At 38.6% G+C, this 17,236-nt stretch overlaps 2 protein-coding genes across 3 annotated transcripts; both read right to left on the reverse strand.

Annotated features, from left to right (window-relative positions):
- Window positions 1-3,108: 3,108 nt before the first annotated feature.
- On the reverse strand, window positions 3,109-4,419 carry LOC149822182 (uncharacterized). Its single transcript, XM_089980972.1, has one exon. It carries the CDS (start codon window positions 3,799-3,801, stop codon window positions 3,178-3,180), a length of 624 nt encoding a protein of 207 aa, XP_089837098.1. The 5' UTR covers window positions 3,802-4,419; the 3' UTR covers window positions 3,109-3,177.
- Window positions 4,420-9,643: 5,224 nt separating this feature from the next.
- On the reverse strand, window positions 9,644-16,123 carry LOC149822183 (accelerated cell death 11-like). Of its 2 annotated transcripts, XM_089980613.1 has the most exons (5): window positions 15,903-16,123; window positions 12,768-12,940; window positions 10,838-10,983; window positions 9,899-9,956; window positions 9,644-9,801 (listed from the first exon to the last, which is right to left on the reverse strand). In XM_089980613.1, exons 1-5 carry the CDS (start codon window positions 16,086-16,088, stop codon window positions 9,765-9,767), a joined length of 600 nt encoding a protein of 199 aa, XP_089836739.1. In that variant the 5' UTR covers window positions 16,089-16,123; the 3' UTR covers window positions 9,644-9,764. The 2 variants fall into 2 exon arrangements, with proteins under 2 accessions (XP_089836739.1, XP_089836738.1); XM_089980612.1 differs by having other exon boundaries at window positions 9,644-9,956.
- Window positions 16,124-17,236: the final 1,113 nt, after the last annotated feature.

Here is a 17,236-nt window from a genome sequence, read left to right on the forward strand (position 1 = left end):
CTTGCCTCCGTGGTCAGGCTTCTTTCCAACTTTGGTTGATGGGGTGAAAGGCTTGCGCTGAGTGTTAACTAAGCGCTCAGTCGCCACATATGCATCTTCCAAAATACGGGGGTTGCTCCTTTCCACTTAAGACTATGCCCATGGCTGAAGTCCCACAATGAACCAGTTGAGCATGTCGTCTTCTGGCATGTTAGGTATCTCCAGCATAAGCTTCTGGAACATTCTGACATAGTCTTGCAACGAACCAGTATGTTTGAGCTCACGAACCATCCGGTAGGCCTGTCTCTGCACATTTCTTAGCATGGAGTAGTTGCGCAACTCTACTTTGAAGTCATCAAAGGTGTCTATCACACATTGACCCCTCTCCATGTCATTGCGCTTCCACCTCCACCAAGCGATAGCATCACCATCAAGTAACGCCGCTGCAGCCTTAATCCTTAGATCTTCAAGAGTCACATTCTGGATATCCAAGTAGTCTTCTACTTGGAACAAGAAGTTCTCAATGGCCTTGCTGTCACGAGAACCATTGAATTTTGTGGGTCTTGGCACATCAATCCTTGATGGCCTCTCACCATTTCCGCCATTTAGGGTCACCGTCCGCTGCAACGTACGGTTCTTCAACTGAAGCTCCCCTATTTCAGTCTGCAAGTCGGCCACTGTAGTCGTCAACGAAGTGACCTGCCCCATTAATAAGGTTACCTGCTCTTGCAGGCTCGCCACCACACCATTCAGTCCATTGAATGATTCACATGCGCGTGAAATCACTTTATCATGCGAAGTCACCTCTTCCACCAGCTTGTTAACAGTTGCAGCCAACTCTTCTTGGCCCCGAGGTGAACCCATCTCCTCAGCTTCAACAACTGCCTTGCCTTTGGTGTTGCGCAAGTTTTGATAAGGCACCACGATGTCTTGCTCACAAATCGCAGTCTGTCGGCGTGTCTGTCGACACCGACTCCGGAGTCCCTTCCCCAGCACAAGAATGGGCTCTAGTACCACTTGTCACAGACCTATTTCCTTCAATGGCCCAGCGCGGCGCGACGGTCCTTCCTCACCGCCGCAAGCCTACTTGTCAGCTCGCTTGCCGATCGCGGAAGCTTATAATCAGAGTGCAAGAGAGTAAGAGAGAATAAAGAGAGAGAAATTGCAATCACAAGAAGCAATCACAACGAGGGTGAACAAAAGAAAACTCAAAGCATTTACTTCATTCACAATTTTGCCCGTAGGCTATTACAGTTCAAGTATACGGGCTGCCCCTTCAGGGTATTGATTCACCTGAACCGGGCAGCTTACATCAGATTCAACAAAAGCAAAACAGACTCTAAGCGCAACTATACACTGTAAGTCGCAAGGGAACACTCTAAATGCAAAATCTAACTCTTGGATCATGTTTAACATGTTCTAGGTTCAAATCCCATGGGCGTCACCCCTTGCTTAAGCTAAAGCTTGGCGACTCCCTAGGGTTGAGGGGTTAGCCCTTGAGCGCTAACATGACAATGATCGTAAGTATGAAAGGCTGAGCTAGCACCACAAAGTATTTGCGTCTGAGGCAATTTCTCTTAGTAAAAAAAAATGCGTACCACTGTATGGTATTATGGTACATACCTATCTTATATTTTCTCATATATATATATATATATATATATATATATATATATATATATATGAAAAGTGGTAGTTGTCTATCACTTTTCTAGCCTACCACCAGCATGCCGTGAGGGGCCATGTGTTTTCGTATTGTTTTTCACAAATTTGACCTAAAAGTTGTGTTTGCTACGGTGGATTTGTTAAAAAATGATACTTTGATCATAATTTTTTTTATAGAAAACATAGTTTTTTAAACCTTGAATATTTATAAAAAGTCTTAGACCATTGATTTTTAAATCTTATAAAAACCTACCTGTGTCAAAATCAGATGATCCAAGAGTCGATTCTTATAAAATAAAGCATAAAAAACACATCTATATGGCCACGTTTAAGAAAAATAAACTTCAAAAATCTGCTAGACTGATGACAGGGTAGAAAAATGGTAGGCAACTATCACCTACTACACTCCATTACCGGAAATATAAGTCAGATCTGGTTTTGAATGACTATTAAATTTTTAGTTCTCGTTTTAGATCTGAATCCAACTCAAAATTCATAATAGAAAGATTAATTTCAAGTGAAAATGGGTTTTTTAGACCTAATTTTGATCCCAGCTTTAATATTTATTCAATTCTAATGTGCCTCTAATAAGCCCAAATATATTGGTTAACTATCTAACCCCACATATGGGTTAGAGTGTGGGTTCGGTTTTTATATATTTGTCTCGAGTTTAGGTTTATGTCCTACAAAAGTCTCAAAATGAAGTTTTGAATTCCGTTAGAAAAACCTATAACGTGGGACTCACTAAAGAAGAGTTATACTATTGATTTTCATGTGAAAAAGGAGTCAGGTTACTATTATACTTATCCTTGATCTGACTCATATTTGACCAAATCTTATGCAAAACTAAAAATTAGGGTAAATTCATTTTGAATCTAAGTTTGATATGTTTCAATTACTTGTAAGTTCCTAAAATGTAAGGGTAAGTGGAGATATATGGGGGTAATCACATATTTTCAACAAAATAAGGGTTTTCAGGAAAGTTTAAAAAAGATGATAGTTAACATGAAATTTCAGGCAAACGGCATGACCGTATCAGCAAATTACCCTTTTTTTTTTTTTCTTTTCCTGGTCGACGGACGGACAAGTACAACCACGCAACGTTATATTATGAAAGACGCGCGATCATTTATTTTTATTTTCCTAATATACCGTTCAAGCGTTTACAAAAGGCCATCAACATCTTCCCAGGAACTTCGGAACCATTGTTGAGGATAGGGGCAAAATTGTCACCAACTACATAGGCTGATCCGTGGAGCTTTAATCAGCTTATCTTCAATCAAATGACACATTTGTCCGGAAGTAATTCATAAATGACGAAGCCATAATGAAGTAATCAGCAGCTACGTAAAAAAAAACCCTCCGAAAAAAAAGGTCAGTTCTAAGATGATTGAGGGTATTATGGACAATTTATCCAACAACTGGCTAACGTAAGTCACGGGCCCAGAAGCCGGATCCACTCCAGTGTTCCAGTTTTACCACCACCGTAGGTTTCTTTTTTCCGTCGCCCGGATTCCCTCCGGCCGGCGGCGCTCACGCCACGATCGTCGTCGTCTTCTTCACCTTCTCATCCTCCTCCTCCTCCTTCCGTTCGTCTCGGCCCTCCGACCTCCGGCATATCCGATCGATCGCCTCCAGGACGTCGTTGAACTCGCCGGAGTCCGTCGGCCACCCGTCCCGCGACCGAGACGCCCTGATCCGGCCGATTCCCGACCGGATCTCGTCGAACCCTGAAACCCTAGCCAGGAGCGCCGCGTTGGCCTCCTGGGCCTCCTTGAGCTTCCGCTTCAGCGACCGGTATCCCTCGATCGATCTCAGCAGCTGCTCCGACAGCACCTTGTTGCGCTCCTGGAGCGCGGCCGTCCGTCCGGCGCCGGCGGATTCTCCGGCAGAGGGGGGCGGCCTCTGATCGGGGGAGGCTAGGGCTTGCACCCTGGAGAGGAGCTTCTCGTTCTGGGCCTTGACATCGGCGATGTGCTCCTCCATCTCCTCGAGCTCGTGGGCCTTCCGCGCCAGCTCCCCCGTCATGATCTCCTTCTCCTTGCCGAGGCTCGAGAACATCCTCTCCAGGCTCTTCCTCGCCGTGTGGCTCGCCGAGAGCTCCTTCCGGAGCCTCTGGTTCTCGTCCCGACCCGGCGCCACCGCCCAGGCCTCCATCCGCCCCTTGATCTCGTCCAGCAGGGTTTGGATGGCCGCCACCCGACCGGACCTCCGCCTGCCACCGGCGTTCCGATCGCCGGATTCCGTGAGCTTTTCGACCTGGAGGAGCAACGCCTTCGCGCTCGCCGCTATCGCTGAAGATTCAGGGAAGAGGAGGGCTCAGATCCAGCGAGGTGAACGAAGATTGAGATGAAATGAAAAAAAAAGTTTGTTTTTCTTCGGATTAATTGCAGAGTTGCAGAAAGACGAAAGAAAATTAAATGTTTTTTATGCCTTTTTTTTCCGACTTTAGATTCTAAAATTTTCTTTTTCTTTTCCTCCAGATTTTAGAAAAATCACAAGAAATCAAAAGAGAAGAAGAGTTTTTCCTTTTTCTTTTCTTCGATAATCAGGTTTTCACTGGAAATTAAAAAAAAAAATCTTTTTCAAATTAATAAAAATTAGGAAAAGAACCGTCTTTTCTTCCACTTTTTCGAATGACTAGAAGAATTAGGAAAAGAAGCATCTTTTCTTCTAAATTAATTCTAAATAATTACCTTAAAACTAAATACATAAATGACACATTTTTTTGCTTTTTCTTTCTTGAATTTAAGAGATTAAGAGCGCCTGAGATGACGAAAAGGAAACAATTTCCGTATATGATTTAATTAATTTTGTTGCAAAATCTAAGATCATAATTCTAAAAAAAAAAGACAGAATTTCTCGTTTTTGATTCATAACATGCACTGGCTACCGGAAAAGAAAGTTCCGTCAGACGGAAAGAGGAAGAAGAAAAAAAAAATCTCCTCCTGATCCTTCTCATGAATGCGATGCATTTACCTTCTAGGGCTTCGTCGTGTTGAGCTTGGAGTCGGGGGGAGGAGACATGAAGCAACTCCGGAGAAGAAATCGTGCGGAGTGAAGCCATGTTCAGACCGTTCGGTTTCCGTCGGATGGAGGGCTTTCCCGGCGGGATTCCGGCCATGAGTACGGTGATGAGGAAAAGAAAAACAAGGCCGGTAAAAAGTTTTCCGGCAAGGCGCAGTAAAAAGATGGGAAGAGTAAAAAGGGCAACCGGTAGTTGAAATCCCCGTTTCTTAAACTGCAGCACTTTTATGGAAATACCCATAGTCTTGCAAAAATATAACGAAAGTACCACCCTTACGGTAATGGTGGGGAACGAAGAAGATCTTGAACTTTTAAAATCCAATTTTAATCACCGTTTTTTTTTTTTCAAAAGACAAGAACAAACTTTTACATTATTTTTTCCTCAGGGGTGTGTTTGAAATTGAATAATTTTGAGATCTATAGTCCACTAAGATTTCGAGAAGAAATGGGATTTGGAGATCCTCTGTTCGAATATGCTGAGATTTTTTAAACCTTGAGCATGCATTTTTTCAACCATCATATGAGCCTTTTTTTAGGAAAAAAGGAAACCTAATTTGATTTAAAAATAAGTTCAGAGCAAAGCTTAGGTGATGAGGTATCGACCCGTAGCTTTAAAAGATCATAAGAGCCTTTAGTTATGAGAAGATGAAAGGCCATTTTAGTGAATGTTCACAATTTAGGATGGATCCTTGCTAACCGATAGCTAGAAATGTCAATGGTATGGGTTTGGGGTGGTTATCCAGAAGATCAAAATCCATTCATCCAGATCCGGCAAGCCCCTCAAGATTGAAGTATTGGTCCTTTACCAAGGGATCTTGAAGAACCCAAATCCCATAAGTCCAACTACAAAATGCAGAATATGCTTTGCATGTAATGCATCAAAGCTACACAGATATCTGGTAAGAATGAATCGTGATACGTCTGTACCCGATCCAAACCGTTTACATGGGGCTTCAGTGTTTGGGGTTTTCATTGAAACAAACACAAGTTTGTGAATTCAAAAGAGGGAGGGTGCCTTTGTGGTTAAGAAATATAGCTAGGGTTATTATGGGGATTCAGCTTAGCACCTATTTGCCCAAACGGTTTTGGCCTGGTTGGACTTCTTCAGGAGTTATGGTTATGACTTTTTAACGGTTTTGCCTTGAACAAACTAACCACCCACCTCAAACGGATAAGCCCCAATGTCTCGGCACCAACTACTGGACCTAAATTTAGCCAACCTTAATAGTATTAGCCAGTGTTGTGAGAGGCGTACGCCCCTGAAGCTTAAGCCTCAAAGGCGAGGCGCACGCTCAAGGTACTGAAGCGTTGCTGTGATGTGCTTAAAGTAAATATAAAAAGTTTCTAACCCAAATCTGGGATTTCTGGGTTAGAAAAAGCCATGTTCACCATAATAATGATGAAATGAAATGTTTCACTAGTGCGAGTCGTTGAGTGTGATGCCACATATTTTTACGATATTTTAGATAATACCACGGATACTTGAGAGTCTCATGTTGTGAGAGGCATATGCGAAGCGCAGGCTCAACGCCTCGCTTCGCCTCATCGCATTTAACAACCTTGGTATTAGCACCACTCGGCTTTTACTTTTTCTTTCTTTTCTGGTTTGAAGCTCTAATCCTTGACCATCTTTCTGGTTTGTTGTGGGCAGTTGATTTATCAGTAGGAGGGTTAAAAATAAATGTACTTCACACAATGTGGTGTTAGCACTATTACAATGAGCACAATGTGTTGTTAGCGAGCCATTTTGCCTCATTTTGTTCATATTCACATGTAAAATGAAGATAAAAACTCTCTATTTTTTCCTAAAAAACCTTAACACCTAAGGTAACTTTGGTCCATCAGAATTTGACATCAAACCTCACCAATAGGATTGTGCCATGCCATAAGTCTCAAAAAACTGGATCTTGATCTTTGGACCTGAAATCCATAAGATTATAATCCAAACCTACTTAAAAAGCTATAAAATAGACATAGGCTTTCTCTACCATCATCAATATCATGAGTGCAAAAGTGTTGTTATCATAAGAGCCTAACCTAACCTAAGTACCCTCCCTCACCATGCAGAACCTATCTGCCAAATATATGTCCTTGAGCCCATGTTCTTTGGAGGTAGTCTCAAATTCTGTCAATGTCATAGGAAATGGCTGCTTAAGTCCAATATAATATTCAGTTTTTTTTGCACTTTTATTGTATTTATTTATTATAAAAATATGGATTCTTCTAACATATTTCATATTTGCTGGTTTTTTTGTGCCTTTTGATCAATGATGGCGGTGTACATCATCAAGCTTATCTTCTTTTAAGATTCAGCACTTGCAAGATAAAACTCAACCATTGGAGATTCTAAAGTTTATAGTCATTGATCCTCCCTGCTCATCAGATGAGAAAATGCACATGCTTTGAAGAGCGAACCCCACATTCATTTGTATTTCAAACTCGGATCCGTTTTAAAATTTAAAAATCTTTTCCGAACCTACCCACATTTTTCTTTCAAAATTTAGAAAATCAAAACATAAAGACCCCTTATCAAGGCAGACATTTTTAAAGCCTATGATATGGTTGGAGGTTTTTAGAACAAACACCATTGCTTTTGGGTTTTCACAGTCAGTCGGTTCAAACATGTTACTTTGTGTTAAAATTGTATATCTCTAAAGATTTTTTTTGGTACTTATTTATTTATTTATTGTGGTGATGAAATGTCTAACTAAACTCATTCAATTTAGCTTGCGGGAACAGACTTTGTAGACCCCAAAAAATTTCAAGTTGAGTAACAGCCTCCATAAGTCAATTGAACTATATTCTCAAGAGTTTAAGAGCCATGAAAGCATGCAAATCAATGTATCTGAATTGGTAATTATTAGCTTGAACATATCTCAAGCTCAAGCTGATCTTATTCAAATTGGAATTTGAGTATGTTGCCAATGAAATACTTGGAACTTCCTCTATTCTCGGAAAGCTTAAGGGCGCGTTTGCGTGCCAAGGAAAGATGAGGCTTTCCCCGGAGCCACAGCGGCAATGCAAATGGGAGATTCTTCCGTTCCTGCAGAAAGCCCTCGATGGGAGTGCCGAAAATGCACACCCACCCCTTCTTTCTGCGAAAACGGTTCCAGTCGGGGGTCCGATTTCGTTTCCGCAGAAAAGGAAACCGTGTCTGAGGTGTCGTGGATTCCTCTTCCGCGACACCCAAACACTCACTAAGGCTTTGTGCTCCTATTTTGTGTATGTTTATCTTCTCTATGGTTAGAGGTGGTAAATGAACCGAGCAGCTCGTGAGTCAGCTCAGTTAGGCTCATCATGTCGGTTTGTATAATTGGCAAGCCGAACCATGAGCAGCTCATTTATCTTAAATGAGTTGAGCCCAAATGCAGGGTATTCGGCTCAGCATGGGAGAGCTGGTATATACATACTTCTGCCCCCTCCTCACTAAGTATTGGCATTTATATTGGTTTGTAAATTGTCTAAACTTAATTAATCGTCTAGTGGCTTCAACCTTCAACCAGAGATATGAAATACGCTTCGATTATTTACACCTTCTGTTAGGCACAAAGCACAAATTAGCAGTGCTTTTATAGTGATTTGTTAGTAGTTAGATCATGGAGCATTTTCTTTCTTCCCTCCCTCCCTCAAATGGAAGAAACTCAGTTTGCTTGGGTGGTTTTATTTTACTCCAAAGCGCATCATTGAAACAATGCTCACCTTATGATTGGGGATCACCTATTGAACTTTATGTGGTACAAGGATTCTCAATGCATGTTGATGAACCAACATCATCATTTCTGGTGTTAAGCATTGACCTTTTGATAGGGATAACCCCGGCAGGTTCGAACCCAAGACCCCTAGGTTATGATACTTGCAGCCTAACCATCCTTCCACCAAATCTCGTCGGTCTTACAGGGCTATAGAGAAGAACATGAGGACTTCATATTGCTAAAAGAATTATGTGAAATCCCACTGAGTCTAGTGTACCTCTTGAACTTTCTCAAAGGATAGAGCTTAGTCATGATTGCAACTCCGAAACAAATTAGATTAAGAGAATCATCAATGTTGCTATTTCTCAAACATCCTCACAAATTTTCTACCGCCATCAATGATGTTTATAAACCACCCCAGGATCAGAGACCTAGTCGCCCTTGCTCTGTACTTACGGTCGCTGCCCTCGCAGCGTAAAACTCTGAGCTTACTAAATGGGTATGAAGACAGATCCAACCCAGACACAATTAACATTCCTATGTCGATACAGGAAATATTTGATACTCCAAACCAAATCTGCCACCACGATGACATGTATTACATACCAAAGCCTTGAAGCATCCTTTTTTTGGGGTCTCTTTCAGGATGATAAGCTGGTGTAAACAAAAACTGAGACGTAGATCCTGTAAATTTACCTTTGACACGATGGTATAATCTTATGTGTATGATGACAACAAAAATTAGACATGAGAACAATCATTCTTTAAGATATCGATTAAAAAGAAATAGACAGATCAATGATACTTTCATTTATTCAACACAAAACACATTTTTGGTCAAGGAGTTCGAAGTTGATAGGCGCAGATCAGGACCAAGGAGCCTAGGACTGAAAACTGTTCAGTTTCGAAGAACTTTGGTTGCTGTTCATTATTGTCAAGATGAACTGACACCTAAAACCTAAACAAAAAGGTTCATGCCATGAAACAAATTTTAGCAGTACATTTTTCAGCCATTCATCAAAAAATAGAACAGCACCACAACTTATTGTGAGACCCTTATAGGAGGGGGCATTCTTTTCAATGGGTTGAGGGGTCATTCATCTTGATGATGAACGGACTCCAACAGTCCAAGGTTTCCATGGGCAGTTTTCTGTAGGTTTTGCATGGACATGATCCGATCTCCAGTTAGTCTCAACTCGCACATGAAGTTGATGGTTATAAAATCTACAAGAAGATAATCCAAAAAAGGAAGCTTTCAAACAAACGTGATCTGACCAATGTGTTATGAATCGAGTTTCTTTATCAAACGGCAGGGACAGCACATACTACAGTAAACAGTAAGAAATGGAGAGTTTGAATATTACAAACAAGTGTGGCAGAAAGCTGCCTAGAATCATACGCTCACAATGAAGAGCATGGCATGGTTGAATTCTGTATCCTGAGGCAAGAGAAATAATTTTTTGAAAGAGATGAATCGGCAGCCAATTCACCAATCTATCCCTAATTCTCTGGACAAAAACAGTTGGTCAACGTACTTTATAACAGGCGCTGATGAAGTTACATAACTTTGCATCTGGATCCGAGCTGAATCCTCTACAGCATACACCAAATCGACTCATTAGATAATAACAATCATAAAATCAGAGGTCAATAATAGTGAGACAGAACGCTGATTAGATATAAAAAAATTTGGTCGTAGTTTTGCCCACTCAATCCATGTCAGCTAGACCCAAGGTACAGCACTGTGGTCTATATGATACCTACAGAATAAATGATTGAATAATCCTTGAATAAAAGTGAACACATATGTCCAAATTCAAGCCATAAAAGTGATAGGCAATCAATTAAAAGAATAATGAATTTGGAATCAGTATACGACAAAACAACATTCTTGTGCTTTCTTTTTTAAATAACGTAGTGCTATTAGAATACGAGTTTGCAGGACAAGCAGCTTATAATATAACTATGGCTACCTGAAAGAGAAGCTTGTAAACCATTCGTGTAAAAGAAAACTTATGATGCTAACAAGTGGGTCTGGGAAATAAGCCGAGCCGCTAGTGCCTCTGCTCATATTCAGCTCATATAGAGCTCGTTCAAACTCGTAAAATAGGTTTGGCAAGATGAACTTTAATAATAGGTACTCGGCTCGGTTAGACTCGTATGAGATTGTTAAGTTTAGGTTTGCAAAAAAATAGGTTTAGAGGCAAAACCTTATTACTTTTAATTCTGAAACAATGCATTTTCTTGTAGTCCTATTTCTTCCGGCAGTAAAAAATGTATTTTTTCTATAAAGAAGCCAGTTGGAACTCAGCTTATTTGACTCATGCTCATTATAAGCTTCAACTTGGCTTGGCTTGCCAAGTATGAGCCAAGCTCTAACACATCAAGCTTGGCTCGTTGGGCTCATATACCAGCCCTACTAACAGTGACCTTATGTACAGAAATTTGACAATTTCATGAATAACTTGTCTTACCATCTTCATTTAGCTTATTCAAGAGCTGTGACCTTGTAGGGAGAACATACATGCCAGCAGCAACCGCTTTCCTGATAGCCCATCCATGATAAGGAGCAAAAACTTGTGCATATGCCACTGAGGCAGCATCTCTAAGGGAATTCCCCCTAAGATAGTCACAAATAAGACAATCATACCATGAGAAGTTTCTTATGAAATCAATTTCCTTTTGTTACTACCTAGTTTATACCATCAGATGAAAAGTTGACTAGAATTTTGGACCCCTTTGTCTGATATATGTAATTAACCGGACAGAAGATCTTAGCCTTCTGACAGAACTACAATTAATAAGAACAAAAGCAGCAATGCTAACAAGACTTAACAGAAAGACGTAATGCATAACAACATGGCCTTTTGAACTTGAACACTAACAAAGTTGCAGAGAGAGAGAGAGAGAGAGAGAGAGAGAGAGAGAGAGAGAGAGAGAGAGCTGTTAATCATGCTGACAGAGAATAAAGCATGAGGCTGATTATTTAACATGACTAATAGGAAGCAAGAAATTATTTTTTTTAAATTCTGTAGCCCAGAATTTAAAAAAAAAAAAATCGAAAAAATGGACCAAAATGACCCTGGGTGCGTTGACCACACCCAGGGTCGGGTTGACCGAGACCGAGCAGCACCCGTGTCGGTGCGTGTCAACGCGGGTGCGTCGACCTTGGAGCAGAGTCCGTGTGACATAGCTCACAACAGTTTGGTGAAATGCTAGTATTGATAAGTCTGAAATTGAGCAAATAATGCTATAACTTGAATGCATTGCCCTATCTCATGATATCATTGTGATAATTCCATGATTTCTGTAATTTTTCTACAAATTAAATACACCATGTAATCAAATTTTTTTATCATTTTTACTATTCTACCTCTTTTTATTACACTGTGGAAAACATTGATAAAACCCTTTTGATCTTATGCATTCTTCATTCTTTTCTTTTTTCAGAAGTCCGAGAATTTCATGAGCTTAGCAAGAAAAACAATTACATGTCAAAGTGGGAGGGGGTGTCCTGGGGGTGAATTATGTGTAAAATCTTAACCAAGCAAGAATGCTTCGTATTTTCAATGGTGTGATATCCAAAGGGGTTCATTGGGTTCCACCCATCTTATGAGAATATATGTTCAACCCAATTCACGATGTACCAAAAGCATTTCTGCTACAGAACAATAACACATGGCCATTGTGCTCTTCCTCATAGGTTAGGAAGCCTAAGAAATTAGAAAAGCTCAGCCTAAGCCACACTATTATATAAAAATTCAGCCATATTATGAATTTGTTGATTCATTCCAGTCTATCATATAAATTCTATTAAATTATCAAATTACAAGAAAAACCTTCAAATTTTGCATAAGCTGATAAAAGGTTCATCATTATGTATTTATGTTCAATGTGTATCCGCTTGGATATAATATTTCATCTACACTATGTTACCTGGGTACAGGGGAGGGTGCGGGTACAGAGCGTACGACACGGCAATTCCAAAAAATGTGGGTATGGGGACACGGCTATATATATATATATTAAATATCACATTAATACAAAATAAACTTAATATAATCTAAATATATATGCTATATCTAAAATATATATTATATACTAAAAAATATAAAGTTATCAACTGAAAATATAATTATAAATTATAATTGAATACAAACTTGTATGTATGGAGGGTAAAATGGTGTGTCCAGGTGTCGACATGGGTGCGAAGGGCAAAATGGAGTGACCGTGTGACATAGCATCTACATTATCAAGCCAAGAGGTGTAGAACTCCATTTAGGTCCTTGTATCCTTTAAGCAATGGGGGATCATATAATAAGCAGATACTAAAAACACTTGATAAGCAAAAGGAGAAATGCATCCCAAGAGAAAGCAACCAGAAGGAAAAGTAGAGAGACATACTCGGTGACTAGAATTCGTTCAAATAAAACCCTAACCATGTCAAGTCCACGTTTCACTCTAAGAAGATTACGAGTATGGCTTCCACCTTTCCTGACAGAGTTTTGTTGAACATCATGATCAAGCAATGACTGCAATGTGTTGATTGACTTTGACGCCTTCTGGAGATCATCCACCTATTTATCCAGTATATAAATTTCCACATCAGCAGAATTGCAGAGAGAGGCATGATGCAGGAAACTCAACATAACACCATTACCACATTTCTAGCACTTGTTACCGACAATACCAGTTCAATCATGAAGGTAAGCAACTATACACATTCAATTAGAAACCAAAATAATATAGTCTGAGAACAGATTACTATGTCATTGCAGAAGAACGACCCTAATGCCATGTGTGCTCAACAGTCTCAGAGCTCATGTTAGATTAGAATACTTTGGATTTACATAATTATTTTAATTAAATTTCTTTGATCACTTTCTGACCCCAGGGAACTTACAAACACTATTTTTAGCATAGAAAATTTTCATACAAGACATAATGTGTGATTAAAATACACCAAACTTGGATCTTGGTACTAAATACTTTTCTAGAGAAAAATAACAAAGCTAATAAACCTTTTCCTCTTTAGAATTGTCCAATCAGCTTGAGCCTCTTCCTATGAGAAGTTTCTTGATCCCTTCAAGTAGAGTTAAGTGATTGGCCTAAGTTGAAGCTGAAGTGGTGCTTCCTTTTTTCTTGTTGATAGCCATTGCAGTTGCAATATCATTCAACAGAATGCTTCCGGCACAATACTCTTTACCATACTTACTCTAGAATGTGTCCATACCTGAGGGTATGCATAACAGTTTTATGGCATTTAATGTTGGGTTTGCTCATATATCATGAGCTCAAGACAAACTAATGTTGAATAAAATTAACTTTTTAAATATGAAAAGTTTCCACGATGCTTCCTATACATAAAGAAAACAAAAGTCATATCTAAACTGGATTTAAATGAGCTTCTCAATATTCTGGGTTTCTTCATGAAAAATGCATTTAAAAATATATTTTTCCAAAAAAATGTGTCATAGAAATAAAATCCTGAATTGGTGAATTAAGAATAACCATAATCACCTGTATCATTCAAGGTAATTTCTTGGGGAGGGTTTTCTCGGAGATATTTTCAAAAAGTGATTTTTCTCAGAAAAAACTCGGAACCTATGAATAATAAAAAAGATAATAAATAATCAGTTTTATAGTATTTTTTCTTGCAAAAATATAAAGAAACAATTAGAAAAGGTTTTAAAATACAAAAGAAACAAAAAAAGATACTTAAAATATAAAAAGATATTTTTTGAAAATCCAAAGAAAATAAGCTGATAATTTTAGGTTCTGGTAATATTTTGAAAATCTCGGGAAATATCAGCTAGCCTTGAAATACCAATAATATCATGCTATTTTCAAAATATCGACGATATCAGTGACTATGAGAATAACATGAAAAGTCTAGTCTTGTCTGTGTGCATATAGCGAAACCAAACTTACTCTGTTTAAGGGATAATTATTTCTTGAAATGATTTCATCTTTTGCACCAGAAGGTTCTTCAGTAATAATTCAAAGCTATACAAATTTCTAGCCAGTCTTGTACTATTTAGCCAAGAGTTTACAGATTCAACCATCCACAAAGATCTGTTAATCAACCGTAGATGTTAAACACAGTTTGAAAAGATTTATTTGAATTTTCAGCCCCTTACAACATATTCTATTTGGGTATGAAGCTGCTTTAAAATTACGCTGAATACAAAAAGATGATCTCAGAGATAAACTTAGTCAAAATAATACTAAAGATTAAAGAGACAAATTTAGTTAAATAAGCACCTGTAAGCAGAATTCCGTCAAGAACAGATAAATGAAAAAAAAATTAAATACACTATTAATGCAACCAGAAACACATTTCAATTAATGAAACAAGCAGTGATCAAAAGAGAGGAAGACGTGCATCAAGCATTACTATTAAAGACAATTAAGTTGGTTCATGATACTCTATTAACCAGTACGTGTGTGCAAGATGAAAAGGAAAAAAAAAACGGATTTCAGTCAAAAGATAAAAGCTTGTATACCTTGAACCTTCTTCAAGGTAAATTATCAATGAAAACCCCTTTTTTTAATCAAATACTCTTCCCAGTAAGCTAATTTTAAGCATTGAAGACAAGAATACCATGCACGATCTTGAAATTTTGTTTCCAAGATTTTCATAAATTCCTAGAAAATGAGTAAGAACTTTTGAATTTTCTTTCACATATATTTTCCTTCTCATCATTTTCTGCAGACAAAAAGAACAGATGATCGAAAAAAAAATCTACTATTAATGCAACCAGAAACACATCTCAATTAATGCAACAAGCGGTGATCAAAAGAGAGGGAGACATGCATCAAGCATTATTAGAGACTCGATTAAGTTGGTTCATGATACTCTATTAACTTATACGCGTGGGCAAGATGAAAAAGAAAAAACCACGGTTTCAATCGAAACCAAAAAACTTATATACATAGCACCTTCTCCACGGTGTATCAATGAAAAACTCCTTTTTTAAATCAATACTCTTCCCAGTAAGCTAATTTCAAGCATTGAAGTAGAGAATCCCATGTACTACCTTGAAATTTTTTTGCAAGATTTTCATAAATTCCTAGCAAATGAAAGTGAACTTTTGAAGTCCCTTTCACATATATTTTCCTTCTCATCGTTTTCTGCAGACATTTCTCAAAGACTTTGAGAACTCCCCGACATGTATCTATCTAAATGGTTCCTTCTAATTCATAATATCACAATCTGAGATGAAAATTTTCGAGTAGAAAATTCAAATTACTACACGTAAAAACAAACAAATAACAGAAGATCTCAATCTCACCAAGAAAAAAACAATGGAATCGTTAAAAGAAGAACGATGGCAATCAAAATCCACCAAGAGATCATGAAAGAGAACATGGAAATAAACAATCTGACACCAATTCGAAATCCTGACAATGGATCAGACCGTTATCACGAAAGAAGAAAATATCAATGGGAGCAAAAGAAACTAGTGGATACAAGAGAGTGAAGTAATGAGGTGTTCGTTATTTTTGGCGTTTTGCTTCTCTGTGTTTGCTTTTCACCTTGGCAACGTAGTCCATCTCCGCGAATTTGAAGGCGATGCCGAGAAACCCGAAGAGTACGGAGACGAGGGAGCAGGCGTGCGAGAAAGGGGCGACCTCGAGGTCGAGATTCTGGGAATCTATGGTGACAGAGAGGCCCTTGAAGGCCTCCGCGATCTTCCTGAGAGGCTTCTCCTCCTCACCCATCTCTCTTCTTCTCGATTTCCCTGACGGTTTTTAGCTTTTTGCAGAAAACAGAGGGACTCTCTGTCTAAGGTTTTTTTTTTTAGCTGGAGATGCCCTCAGAGCTTGAGTTTGTGCTTATGACAAGGAGCACCTCTCATGTTTTACCAATTTACTGAAAGCCTCATGGTTTTCTATATATGGAGCCTCAAATTGTCATCTCTCCTGATCTCATCTGGATAGCAATTTTCATGCAGTGCGCAAATGGATACAGATTATGGATATGGGTCATATCAAACCTACACCTACCTGTATAACCTATGTGTATTTTGATGCAGTGCAGCCAGTCATGGAATTTTTTTCTTTCTTTTCCTTTCCTTTCCTTGGAGTGGGAATGAGAATTCTCCTTTTTCACCAAGATCAGAGCCTTTATTTGATCTTTGGTTTTGAGCCCTTGAATTCAAAGTTAATGGATTCTCTTTTAGTAATATACATAGGGATTTAAATGGGTCAGATTTGGTTAGGATGTAGGCATACCTGGATTCAATGTAATTGGATCTCTCTTAAAAAGATTTGTGTTTGGATTCAGATTCAGATACTGATGAGAAAACCTGTTTTTGAAACGGGATCCCTTTAGCTATTTAAACTAACCAGATGTACTGTCACATGTATTAGGATTTGGATGTTAATCAAATTAAAGACAGATGGTACTCACTTTTGGCACCATTCTTTGTTTTGGCTGAGATTAGAGAAATATGTCAAATATGGCCAGTTCAGTACTCAAAAAATATCAAACATGGTCATTTAATTTTTTTGACAGTTTTACCCTTTTTTCGCCTAAACAATTTAGATGCCATGATCATGTAATTGTCGTCTGAAAAAATCAGGTACCATGTCAGTTGTAACCTGGGAAAATCAATCGCCATGTAAGTTATGGCCTGAAAAATCAAACGCCAAAAACTTTTAGGCGGCAAAGTCATCAAGTAAACAGTAAAGTGGCCATGTTCGTTATATTTTATAACTTGCAGTTAGCAATGGTATTTTCAATAAAAGAAATGGCCATCTATGTCATTGTGGGTAAAACTTAAAAACTGGATTGACCCAGATTAGTCAGATCAAATCTGTATTTTTTTTTTGTGAAACCAACTAATAGGATCCGATTGGAAATAATT

This window comes from Nuphar pumila, chromosome 11 (assembly GCF_984573655.1).
Source record: "Nuphar pumila chromosome 11, dmNupPumi1.hap1.1, whole genome shotgun sequence".
Classification (NCBI taxonomy): Eukaryota; Viridiplantae; Streptophyta; class Magnoliopsida; order Nymphaeales; family Nymphaeaceae; genus Nuphar; species Nuphar pumila.